The following is a 13,423-nucleotide window of genomic DNA, read 5'->3' as shown; positions in this document are numbered from 1 at the left end:
AGTTTCTGCACAATATGCTGTTAGTTTCAGTAGTTAGAAGAGGCCCAGCTAAGAAGCAAAGGTACTGAACAAAAATGGTGCTATTTTACCTCAAACCAGGATGTGTCTCTTATTCCCTGATCCCATTTGTCTGTCACAATAGTCCCACTGGGCAGGGAGAGCAGTGCAATGCCTTGTCTGGAAGGATGCATTTTTGGACTGGCTGGTGGCCGGTGCCTAACAAAAAGAATAATGGTTGAAGTCTGCCTGCTCTTCCCTTTAGTGGAGGCTCCCATCTGTCTTTTTCTTCTCTGACTCGGCTGCTTTTTTCCACAACATTTAAAGAAACATAATTATCTTTGAGATGATGGCTTTTCTTTTATATTTGATTGAAATAGTGCAATGGATCAGAAGTTCTTAAAAGTCAGGACTGAAGGACAGAAATGGACTACATTACCACACGGACCTCGTTTCCTTAGGGAACAAGTGTAAAAACAGGGATGGCATAAGAATAAATAGGGACAGACTGCTGATGAAATTAAAAAGGCAGGACAGCAGCAGCAGGTCTCTATCAATCAGAGAATTAAACTTCCAACTGGCATATTAGATACAAAGGGTATAACTAGTTTTAAGATTGTAATCAGGTTATGGGATGGATTATACGACATGATCGCCTTCAGGAAGTCCTCTCCTGTCCTATTAGAAGCAAGAGTGCGCTAATGTGATGGCTCTGTCCTAATGAGTGCAAGATAACATTTTAAGATTTGCAAAGGGGCCTACAGATCAGCTTAAAAGGCATTTGCAGAAGACACGTTTACTTCACAGTATATCATATTTGTTCGTCCTTGTCACTGAAAATCTTTTTCGCCTAGTTGCAGGCAGAATCTGTGCCTACTGCTTGCTCTGCTTTTCCTTCTCTCCGGAAAGCCTGGGTGCTGGACCGCAGTGGTGCAGAACCTTGACAGCACAGAGAAAAGCAGTGGCAGCTTGCCCAGAACTCAAGTGCTGCACCTTATTTCCATACAAATATACATTGAATTGTATAAGATTTTACATCAGAATTATTTTATTATTTTTTTTTATTTATTTAAAGAGCACCGCAAATGTAGGCAGCCCTTCACAGAGCAATCCAAAATTGCTGTGAAGGTCACAAAAAAAAAGAAAAGCCATGTAAAAGCATAGCATTGTCATCACCAAAAAAATTGTAAAGACTTAAATGAATTTCAGTTTATTACGCTGATATGAAAAGAGTTTGAATTCCTGATGCACAAGGATGAGCTTTGCCAGAGGATTTTTTAATGAACTAGCTAATACATAATTTTCGTCTGCCAGATAAAGTTAGGACCTATCAGCCATGTCATAAACTGCTAGCAAGTCTCTGAACTTCTTGTTCAGCTCAGGCAGGAACAGCAATTTTTTTGGAGTAGAAGGACTGGAGAGCGATGCTTGGTGGCATTACGAACTTTTGTACGCTGGCTGCGGTGTCAGCATATGAACAGTGTAAGAGTTTCCAGCAGAGCTGGTAGAAAATGGGAAAACGGTCGGGCAGGGAGATTTCATGGAAATGCAGTTTCAGCAGAATTCAGCAGCTCTATGGGAGTGTGGTGACTTCAATGAAACTTGATGAATTTATAAATTGTTCCGAACTTCTCATTTTGCTTCCACACTACTGTCAGTCTATATTAAGAACTGCAGCTTAATATGATATAAACTTTGATTAGACTTTGATTAAACTTTGATAGAGACTTTGATTAATAGTACTGTATGGAGAAGCCAGAACAAACCCCCCAGGGGCTGATGAAGAAAAAAATGTCAAGTGCTGACTAGCCAGCATAATATGCAGTAAACAGGAACGAGAAGCTAATCTATAATTTAAACAACGTGTTAATTAATACAGCATAAATAATGAAATTTGTGGTAAATCCAAGGAGTAATCTTGCCTATCTGCTCATCTAGGAGCAGCCAGAACACCATGCCCTTGAGTAAGACAACAGTAACCGTATGCTAACAGATAGACGCATCTTTCCAATCGGATGATCAGCAGGATTTTTTGCTTCCTGGTTTTTACTAATTTTAAGATGGGAAGTCTTTCTAAAATCAAATGGCATAGTGGGAAAATCGAGGGAAGTAGAAGGAGAGTGCCAAGGCATGACTGACAGTCTGCGGGTGTGATTCCAAAAATGAGGTGCCACAGAAAGGGACAGCCCCGACCTTCCTTACCCACCCTGATGCCGTGTTCCCCCAGCCTCCCCAGGGCTGGCACCACCAGTCGTGGGACAGCCCCATGCCCCGGGGAGTACAGCTGGATCCCGCTGAGCCTCGACCAAGTGAGCAATGGGGAAAACAAGTGTCCGAGGGACCCAGTGTGCAGCCACAGGAATGCCAGTGATGTGATGGGAGCATGCAGCTTGGGTGAGGCTTCCAGCAGGAATTTCCATGATTAAATCAAAGATTTTCGGGGGGATCCTGCAGGTAAGTTGGCTTCAAATGACTGCAGAATAACCCCGCTGAGCCAACTTTCCAGTGCAGGTCTGTCTATCACTTTGTCAGTCCTAAGACCTTCTGAATTTATTGGGGTAATCCAATAATCCAAACACTTTCAACTCTGGTGTTTTGGTTCCCTGTGACTCGGAGGTAGATCCAGTGCAGGACCTGGTGCCACGGCCCTGGGAGCAGAACTGAAAACAAGGGGCAAGGCACCAGGTCCACAAGGAGTTTCAGGCGGTTGGTGCGTGTAGGCTGGCACTGAGACCAGTTAGCCCACCCTGGCCTCCAGGGTATCGCTGTTAGATGCTTTCTGGTAGCTGAATTAGCTCACCTGTAGATGGTTCGGACACTTCTGTCCACATATATGCCTTTATGCAAACAGATGGATGCAGGATGAACATCAGTTGTTTCAGTGGACTTTCTGCCATTGCTCCCCCACATGCAGGGCCGCCCCATTCCTCAGACAGTTCCCACCTAGGATAGGACTGGTGAAGCTACTGACTCCCACCATGAAGCTGCTTAGAAGATGACTCTCCTACAGAGTAACTAAGGGAGAGGAGAAATCAAAAAAAAGGCAAAAAAAAAGAAAAAAGCAATGGAGTTTGGAGGTGCTGCTAGCTCAGCAGAGAAGTTGCTGCAGAAGTGCTGCACTCAGAGCACATGAAGAGAAAGGAAGGGAAACAGACTCCCATGAGGAAAAGACCGAAGAATTATTTATTTTCAAGGCACATCTGTCTTCTAGAGAGTAGATATTTCTTCAAACTCAAAGGAACCACCAGGGTGGAAAAGGCACAGGTAATAGCAGGGTTAGCACAGCTCCAGCTTAGTCCAGCATCATACTGAAGTTGTTTGTCTTCTTGAGGAATTAGCCCTGAGAAATCATCAGCTTCCCCCATAAGCTATTTCATTCCTTCCACTCTGGGAGGGACCTGGCTGTCCTGGCTGCCTTTCTCTGGGTGTCGACACAGAAGAGAGATGCCATTCTGTTACGACTGTCTGTGGCCTCCCCCATAAGCAATGTTCTCCTGCAGCAGTGGTATGCAATCCTTGCTAGAAGTTTACATTGCAGTTTTTTAATTTGTGCTTGGGGACCTCAGGCAAGTGCTAAAGGATCCTTGTGGTGCATCCACTGGGGTTTTGGAGTGGTCCTCTCTGCAATGTACAGAAGACTGAGAGGGAAGGTTTTGCACACATTGCGCAATGTTTTTCTTGATCTTCATAAGGACGTATGTGCCTGCCTGTATGTATTTCTTACCTTGATTAGCAGGGCTTGAGGATGGAAATAAGAAATAATCTACATCTACACTCTGGAGACATTCAAAACCCGCCTGGATGCCGTCCTGTGCAACCTGCGATAGGTGACCCTGCTCTGGTGGGGTGGTTGGACTAGATGATCTCCAGAGGTCCCTTCCAACCCTGACAATTCTGTGATACATTTAGCCAACAACCATTAAAAAACGGGGAATCTTCAGTCACACTGACAGCATTCTCCTGTTGGGAATGATGCTATTTTGGTCCATTTGGAATGGAAAACATACAATTGCCTAAATAAAATACTTAACAGTTTTTCTTGAGGCTGTTAATGGCTTGATATTAGAAATAACCTGCCTATAGACCAAGACATTTCCAGTATCATTCATTTCCCATGCCAAATTTGTGGTTTGTGATGGAAGTATACTTTTAAGAACGTGGACCCGCTACGGCACTTATCAATTGTCATGATAACTTTCTCCAGCAGGACAGAGAACTAAAAGAACAATAATAAAAACCAAGTAGCCTTCTCTAAACAAAGAAAATCAATCAAACACTCTGTTTATTGATCCATGTGAGAAATCTCTATAACAGGCGCAGTGAGTGGACAGCTTGCTGAAGCATATACTTTATGGCTAGGCCTTTTACAACACCCAGTTGTAGCCTGATACCACTGAGAGAAATTATGCTCTCCTTATGCAGCCTCGCAGCAAATCTACCGTCCTATAGCGCAATGCATTACCCTTAACATTTCTTTTAAAAAGGAGAGAGAATAGAAAAAGGATTTTCGCAGCTGGCAATGTACTAAAACATATTAGCTTTCATCAGGAGACTATAATGGTACTACTGCTTAAGAAAATGCTACAACCTTGTTTAATTTTCTTAGCTTTTTTTTAAATGGAGCCTTTTCTCTTTGGAATACGGAAGAAAATGGGGGAAGAGAGGATCCGTAAATATTTTCAGCCTTCTCAGCTGAAATCCATAATTATAGTTTTATTCCTTTCTGGTTTCTGATACATAGATTTCACAGAGCTGATTGCAGGCTTCAGGAACCATTTTTTGCCTTTTAAATTGAAGCATTTCAGGTTTTCTCTAATTAACAACCACTCGCAGAGTACATCACAGGCTTAGTGCCTACTCACCAGCCACATTTCTCATAGACAGATCTGTTGTGCTAAAATGAGGGCAAGAGGCCTTCTGTATTAATAGTTTATGAAGATAGCTAAATTACAGCTGACCATACAGTATTCTGGCTATGTTCTTCTCCTAAGTCTCTCTCCGGACTCTCTTTTTCTGGGGGGACAAAGCTTCTTGAAGTGATAATGCCTTCTTCTGAATGATAATAGTTTGGACTGGTTGGTGTGGGGCAGCATCATTTTGAGAAATAGCTGTAGGAAGTGCTTAGGCAACCTTCCTTGTACAGAGCACCAACTAATTAAAATAGAAACTTTGGCTCTCTTTTCCCCTTAAGGTGACAGAGTTTTAGATCTAAAGAAACAAAGCCAAAAAACCACAGGAAACAGGACAGCTGTTATTAGACGTCAGTTCAAAGGGGAGGTAAATGAAAAGCCTCTGATTTATCCACAGGAAACTGCCCAGGATGAAGGTTACCCACTTTGTTCCCAGTCCTTTTTCACCCGATCAGCCTCTCTGCGTGTTACTCATAATAAGCTAACTAGACCCAGAGCTTCTTGGAGCAAGGTGCTGCGCTGTCACAGTTTTATCTTGTACAGTGGCAAGCACATGAGTTGCTTCTTAAATGGCAAAAATATTGCATTTCCTTCCTCCCTCTGTCCTGCTCCTCCTCCCCTCCCCCCTTCACTCCTTGTTGCCTCATGACATTTGTGTCACCTTCTGGATCCCAAGTTCTCATTCACCTCATTCCCTTGCTAATGACTTCTGCGCAGGTGCAGCCATAAGACAAAACAATGGTGCAATACAATAGGAAAGCTGTCAGGTAGCCAAAAGTAGTGTCAAAAGAGCAGTAGAGAAGGAGATATTCTTATACCTGTACCACTGACTGACAAAAACCAATGGCAGGACATATGCATGCATTTACCATTTTAAAGAAGTAATCATGCTCGCTGCAAGCGTCAACCTTAGAAGGAAATCCAGAGCTTGAAGGAATGAGTTTTGTTGTAAAGCTCAGGAGCTGACTCGTATTATTTCAGAGAAACATGGCTGAGAACTGATGGACATGTATTCCATAGACACTGGCATTTTCTTCACAGAATAGCTGTTTTCTGCTGTGCCATTTTCTGTTTTGCATAATACCATATGAACCTCATTACTGCCGTTTGGAGGATTTTGAACACTCACAGAAAGAAGCACAGGGAGAAGAGCAATAGTTTGATTGATGCAATTTTCACATTGGCCCAGTGGATAATCAGAAGAGCTCTTCTATTACAAGGACATGCAGAAAGCAAAACATTATAAATCCTACCCACAACCCAGGGCCAATAAGAAAGGCTAAAAAAGCTCCAACAACACAGGCTTTCGTGACAGAGTCATTGTTAACAGCTTAATAGCAGCTAGCAGGCAAGAACGGCTCTTATTCCAGGAGTGCAAGGCGCACAGCGGTTTGAAAGAAGGATAAATACATATGTATAGAAATTACATCTTCCTAAAATGATAAAAAAACCAAATAGATTAAATGGACCCCTACCTTGCAGAGCCTGGAGTGTACGAGTCTGTACAACAATACAGAGCTGCAGGACCAGCTGTGGTGCACTTTCCAGAAACGTGGCTAGCAAATGCAGCATACTCACATCTGCATACTCGTACACCATTTTCCAATAAAACCGCCATCTGTCATTCTCTCCACTCCGTCGACTCCGGATACCCAAGTATATTGTGTGGAAATATCTAGAAATAAAAGAGAGAGCTTGTAGAAACGCAGAACAATATTTTACAGGTAACACTTCTGCTTGGAAATAATCAGCGTTTTTTCAATGATGTACTTCAAAATAATGAACATTTTTTTAAAAGGAATATCATATTGTTATTTATAGTAGTTGATGCGATGAGTAAACTAAACTGAAGACAAGACTTGCCTTCATGAAACCATTTAAAAAGCTTAGCATTGTCTTATTTGTGAAACAGTATTCCTTTCAAGAACCCATTTTTCTGAATTGAAATATTGGAGGGGGGTGGGGGTGGGGGGGTGCTGATTATATGGCCTCCCTCAGAGTTTTTTAAAATAATGGGGGGAAAAAAGCTGATTCTGCAATGGTCTCTACTCAGAACCTGCAAAGAACTGATCTCCTTTCTGTGTGGCTCTATGTGGACTTGGAAGACCACCCACATTGCAAGCCTGGGATGGTCTTAGCCTGGGGGTCTGTTATGGCTGAGCTCATTGTCCTGCTTTTCCACCCGTCTAATGCGTTGAATATCATGTATCAGATACTGCCAAATATATAGTGCTTTTTCTCATAGTTTGATTGTTTTAGGAGGAGAGAAGATCTAGCTGTGAGTTCCTATTTTAGGAGGAGTGGAGATCTGGCTGCGAGTTCCCTTGGTGATTAGAAGTGACTCGGTACGATAGCTCCCGTGCAGCAGCAGCAGTAAGAAGCAGCAGGAGCCAGGAGCCCAACAGGTAGTAACCAGCAGACGAGAGAAGTAACTCTGGTGGCCTCTGTGAGCAGGGGAAAGTCATCTGGCAACCAGCCAATTAAAAGGTGTCAGCGGGTGCAGGAGCAATGGGTGGTTTTAGAGAGCAAGGGATGTCTCCTGGTGGCCAAGCCACCCGGCTGCCGTGATGGTTTTTGCGACCCTTGCAAAGCTTGCAGTGGTGTCCCATGAGACACCTGAATCACAACACAACGACCACTCTGGGTGGCCTTTGATCTGCTCTATTATTCCAACCTGCTCTCTGTTTTTCTGTGTCAGAAAGTCTAGGCTCCCACCTTGCTCCTACAATTTTAGTTCAAAACTAATTAAGGCTGGCTGAAAAAAGCAGTCTCACTTAATGAAAAGTTCTGAAGATTAAGATACTGTCTTGCATCAGGGTGTCTTGCATCCTACTGGAGTGCCCTGCTGGGCTACTAACTGATGGGGATCTCTGTTTCTCTTTTTCCCAATGTAGCTTTCATGTCCTGCTCCTGAAGGGATTTCCTTATGATCATTTTAATATGTTTTCACAGAACTTTTTTTTTCCAGTGAGGTTATACTTTCTAATGAGGAAAAATTTTAGTAAATTTTAACCACTTCCAAGATTATTTTAATTGGTTAAGATAAAACATTGCAGTATTTCTCCTCCTTTTCACAAGTCCGTGTCTTAAAACCCTTTCAAAACTGGTGGAGTATGGTGAATTATGGAACTTCTTTATACATAGACTGCATGCAACCCTTCATGCCTCTTCTGTTCACTTGTAACTCCAGCAGTATCTTCTGCTGATGAGAAGATTTTTGGCCTCTGGCTGGCAGAACAGCCCAAGACTCAGTTGCCCCCTCAAAGAATGACCACTGTAATTGTACGTAACGAACGCTCGTACCCAATGCACACGCCACTGCCGAGCAACAGCTTTACTCAGGAATATGCATCAAACAGAACCAGGGAATAGCACAGAGAAACAGCTGAGAGGTCAGATCTGAGCCCGCAGCATTTCTCTTGACAGTGCACATCATAGCAATATGAAAGGAAAACACATTAAATTCACATTTAAATTAAAATCACACCAGGTGGCTTTGAATTTTATCAAAGTCCCATGTGGGAGTGAAGCAGCAATGAACCGCTCAGAGACTGAGACCACAGAGGTACAGTAAACAAGACACCAACTCTCCCTCTCGTGCAGAACACTGAGCAGGTCTAGATGGGTCAGAGTATGATGGGATAACAGGGGCTCTCCGATGTCCTCTGGGTTAGGTAAAGCGAAATGGCCTGCTGCCCAGATCTGAAAGAAGCCACTGAGCTGGAAAGGCATCTTTTGCTGCGTAGTTCTGCTAACGGGGTCTGTCGGTCCCCCAGGTTCTCAGTCACAATCAGTTTAATTATTCCTAGCCCTCTGATTAGCGTCCTGCAGCACAACAGGGGCAGGTAAGACTTGGATTTCCTTCTGCAGTTTGGTTTTGGGGGGGCCTGCCTCACATGCCCTCCCAAGGGGCACACCTGGGAATCCTGCACAGAGTGGGCAGAGAGTGTCTTCAGCATCCTTCTTTTGAGATATGACTAAGCCTCGCTATAAATACATAAAGTAGCTTTGGCTGCTGAGGGTTGTGCCAGGAGGCTCTAGCTCTGCCAATGGAGCCATCTGCAACTTCAGTTCTACAGCATTTGTGGAAAAAATACTTTTCCTACTATGAAAATGACACGCCGTGCCAGGCAACATCCCCTAGGGTTCTTTACCTGCTCTGCAGAGTGGTTGTGCATGGCAAATATGTTGTGATTAATGAACCCTTATGGAAATATTTCCTCTCCCATTGCACTTTATTGTGAAACGCTGGCAGTGAGTTATTGGGGACTGGGGAATCATTGCTCTTTGTCTACTTAGCTCTCTGCAATTTAGTCACAAGAGGCAGAGAAGGAAGGTACTTTCTCTTTTTACACACTGGGGACCAAATTTCAGCCTAGGGTGATATTTTTTCTGTCCTATCAATTTTGGCCAAATTAATTGCAGGCTGAAATGAGCATTTACACACATAATTACTGTCACTGATTTATAGGCACAATCAGGTGATTAGACAGCTAAATATTCTCATTTGCATCTACAATTAATTGCACCAGCAATTGATGTTAGGTGTGCAAATTAGCAGTTATTAAAATAAAAAGATAGTCTTCTAAAATGCTTCATATATCAAAGAAAATTTTTTCCCCATAGTGAAATTAAAAAAAAAAAGGGGGAGGGGGGAGAAAGTGCTTTTCTTGTTGTGGTTTCCAAATATAGCTTAACACTGCAGTAATGATACATTCCATTTTATATATATATATATGCATTATGTAATTGCATCTTAGACACCCTCACTGGAGTCCTATTGTCAGCAAATGCTATACAGACACACTCAGAGGTAGTTCCTGTCCTGAAATGTTTCTATATTTTGGTCTTCTGGAAACTTGCATATTCCTGTGAACCTACGTTGTGGCTCTTATATACAGTTAATCCAGAAAGATAAGAAGAAGTAATAACAGCTCTGCATTGGCAAACATCTTAGGTTCATTGTAGGGTAAACTGATGCCAATGAAAATGAAAGAGCAGATGTAAATGTTTTTATTTTGGTTGTGATTGCATCTAGAGGCCTCAACTACAGTCTTGTGCAGGTGCTGTACAAATATATAAAATCTGCCTATCCATTTCCCCAAAGACCATTTAGGTGACATGAAAAGAACTGACAAGTAGTGAAGAAGTGACAGTTAGAGCACCGGAGGCAGAAGGTAAAAAAGGAGGGTTTTAAACTGAAAGAGGGTAGGTTTAGATTAAATATTAGGAAGAAATTCTTTACTCTGAGGGTGGTGAGACACTGGAACAGGTTGCCCAGAGAACTCGTGGATGCCCCATCCCTGGAGGTGCTCAAGGCCAGGCTGGATGGGGCTTTGAGCAAACTGGTCTGGTGGCAGGTGTCCCTGCCCATGGCAGGGGGGCTGGAACTTGATGATCCCTTCCAACCCAAACCATTCCATGATTCCATGATTCTATGAATGGGAAGCACGGTAACAATACTGCCATCTAGAAAAGTAACTGCTTCATGTAATAAATCAAGACAGCCCATTAAAGTTTCTGATTGCATTAGAAAAGTAGAAAAAATATACCTCCACCCCAAAAAAACCCCTTTCATAGCTCTCATGTTTGTGGAGAAAAGCTTAGGGGTAACTGAGTTTCCTAAAGTTCTTAAATTTAGGAGACTATAAAATGTACCATGAAAAAGCAGTATCAAATATTATTATTTTTAAATTACTCTTTTTTTTTTTTTTTTTAAGCCAGACCACTGCTTGGGTTGTTAACACTGATATAAACAAGCTTACTATTCAGAATGAATACAATGAAGTAGGAAGCGATACTTCCTATATCGCTGATAATCAGATGGCAACATATATGTCATCATTTGAGTCTTAATGTCTTTTTTACCCTCTGGAGGAAATGGAGATGCTTCAGCATTTAATTGTTTTAATTTATTTCAGTACATCACACAGCACAGTGAAGAGACCATTGATAAAGCATAACCTTGAAGAATATAAATCTGAGGCAACATCACAAGTGACATTCTTTTTTCCATTATATTAATGAGAGAAGGCAATAAAGTTAAGGAAAACCAACCAACCAAACAAACAGAAAAGCATTGCCCACAGGAAGTGCTGAAGGTGCCAGACAAATAGAAGCAAAGAATTATCTATACTTATAGTTGTGGAAAAAATGTATTTCTGTACTAGGGAAAGAGACATTCATTTTGATCAGACAGTGGGTCTCCACTGTTTCCGAAATCAAGAGTCCTCAATTTGTTTCAAGTTTACATACCAGTCTTGGGGATGGTCAGCACAGACTGAGATACCTACATTTGAAATACTTCTCATGACACGTCAATTACATGATTAAAGCATGGCCAATTGTGCCTTTAATTGAGATGTGGTAGTGTAATTATATGATAATACCAAATATTTATAGGAGTGCTTTTCAAGTTTAAAGTGCTTTACAAACATTAATTGATTAAGTGGGATGAATGTAAATAATCTCACAGGGTTCATTCCCCAGGAATTGGCAGCTGACCAACCTAATACCTTTCTGCAGGAGCAAGGTATACCTTTTACTCAGCAGATTCAAATCCAGGTGAGATTTCATAAACCCATGATGGGGATGAGTTGCCCTTTTCTTGTGCGCACAAAAATCTCACTCCTTTCTTCCTCGTTCTTAGGAACGTGATATTCTGTCCTGAACTTGTGGATAAAAAACCTTGTCCTCAGCCCTTGCTCCAGTACAAGGTAGGCAATGAGGTCCCCAGAATAACTTCCAAATGGGAGGCAATTCGTCAGAGTTGGATATTCTGGGAAAAAAGAGTTGAGATGCCACTGGCATCTGGGCTAAAGGTTTCCAACTACAGTTCACCTACTCTTCTACAAAAGGCCTTCGGTGAGTATCTTGGTATCACTGAAACTTAAGAGGCTTTTGGCAGTGATTTAACAGACCTTGGGTTTTACCCAGTTTACTTCATGAGTAATGTCATTTACGCCCATTACTTCTCTCTACGAAATGATTTCAGAAGCTGCTCCATTATGCTTCACAGACACTATTCTTTTTAGTACAGACAGCTGAGGCTTATAATGAGTGGAACAGAGAAACCAAATCCTGATCGCTGGTGGACGTGTTGTTCCCATGTGCGTGGGACTGAACTCTTCTGGCTGCATGCAGTTTGGCTCAGCCAACGACTTTCAGTCTTCTGAGCTCCTCTGGGCTTACCACCCCAAAGTTTGCCATTTGCCCTTGCCTCCTTTCTTCCAGCCCCACAATTTATTGGAAATCTTTAGCTAGAAATTGAGATTTTGGAGATTACGAAGAGTTACATTCAGTTGCTTTTCATTTAGACAGTGTGCACAAGTATGTGCGTACGCAAGCACAGAGCCATATGCAAGTGCAGTCTGACTATGGCTCTGAGCGCTTCTTGCTACAGATTTTCACCTTAATGAAACCATCCATCTGATGGTAATATACACAGCTCTAGAAAAAAGCCTTCCGTTTAGAAGTGTCAAAGACTACATTGCTACCATGTGCTTAATCTAAAAAGTCCTTAGGATGATACACATGAATGAGAGACCATTTGCACTCTTTGGAAAAATGAAAATGTTCTGATTTCATGCCTCATGTACTCCATATTTATTACAATTGCCTAAGTCAGTAGAGGACTTTTGCTTATGTTACATAATCTACTGAAACATTTGGGAGAAGATCAAAAGTCATTAATGGCTAGTTGTAGCAGTCCTAGACATTTATTCCGATGCCTAATTTGCCCCTGTATCAAACAGTACATTAAACAATTTAGCCGTACCATAAACAGTTGTTCTTTCTGTGTTTGAGGTGTGGAGAATAAAAATCGCTACTGCAGAGCTAAAAAACAGTAGAATAAACAGCAATTCAGATAAGTGGTATTTTATTCTGTTGCTTAGTTACCAGAGAAAACTTAACTGTATTTGTATCTCAACAGTATTTGCCGTGTTAAATAACAACAGATTGTTCTATTTTGCTTCTTATGTGCCTTTTTATTAGGTGTGCCTGAAGACTAAAAAAAAAAGTTTCTTCAGCAGGAATACTTACTTACTTATCAGTATGTGCTAACGTTTATTCTTCTTGTTCTGAAGAAACAGACAAAACCCGTCAGTTTTAATTCCTTTTTCTAGGAAGGAACAAGCAGCCAACTTCTAATTTTCCAATCAAATTATTTTTTGATGGGAGCATTAAGGTTTAATGTGCAAAAGGAAACTGAAATGCATTCTGTAGCACAGCAGTGACCAAAGCCTGTCCAACCAAGCATGGTTCTGGCAATTTACCAGCAGTCAAAAATCTGGGCTTAATTTACTTTAAATTATGAGTGCAGCATCCTCATCTGTGTCACTGAGATGAGAGCCATGTGAGGACAGATCCCACTGGGGAATATTTCATCATAAGAGATACTAAAAGACTTATTTCCAGAATATACCAGAAAACAAACCCCAACTTCTTGTATTTAGTTTTCCCTTGAAGTATTTAAGATATCAGAGAAATATCTCCTTTACTTCCTTTAATACAAA

At 41.7% G+C, this 13,423-nt stretch overlaps 1 protein-coding gene across 1 annotated transcript in view; it reads right to left on the bottom strand.

The window, feature by feature from the left end:
• XKR4 (XK related 4) overlaps nt 1–13,423 on the bottom strand; it is a gene marked incomplete at both ends in the record, with an annotated part of 242,685 nt that overhangs the window by 91,606 nt on the left and 137,656 nt on the right. Inside the window, one exon of the mRNA XM_082499625.1 lies at nt 6,383–6,582. Within this exon, the coding sequence (XP_082355751.1) occupies nt 6,383–6,582 (200 nt within the window). The remainder of the gene's footprint in view (nt 1–6,382; nt 6,583–13,423) is intronic.

The sequence above is a fragment of the Vanellus vanellus genome (assembly GCF_965231255.1).
Source record: "Vanellus vanellus genome assembly, chromosome: 2".
Lineage (NCBI taxonomy): Eukaryota > Metazoa > Chordata > Aves > Charadriiformes > Charadriidae > Vanellus > Vanellus vanellus.
The sequence above is the reverse complement of the archived record's forward strand: the minus strand, read 5'-3'. Positions and strand labels throughout refer to the sequence as shown.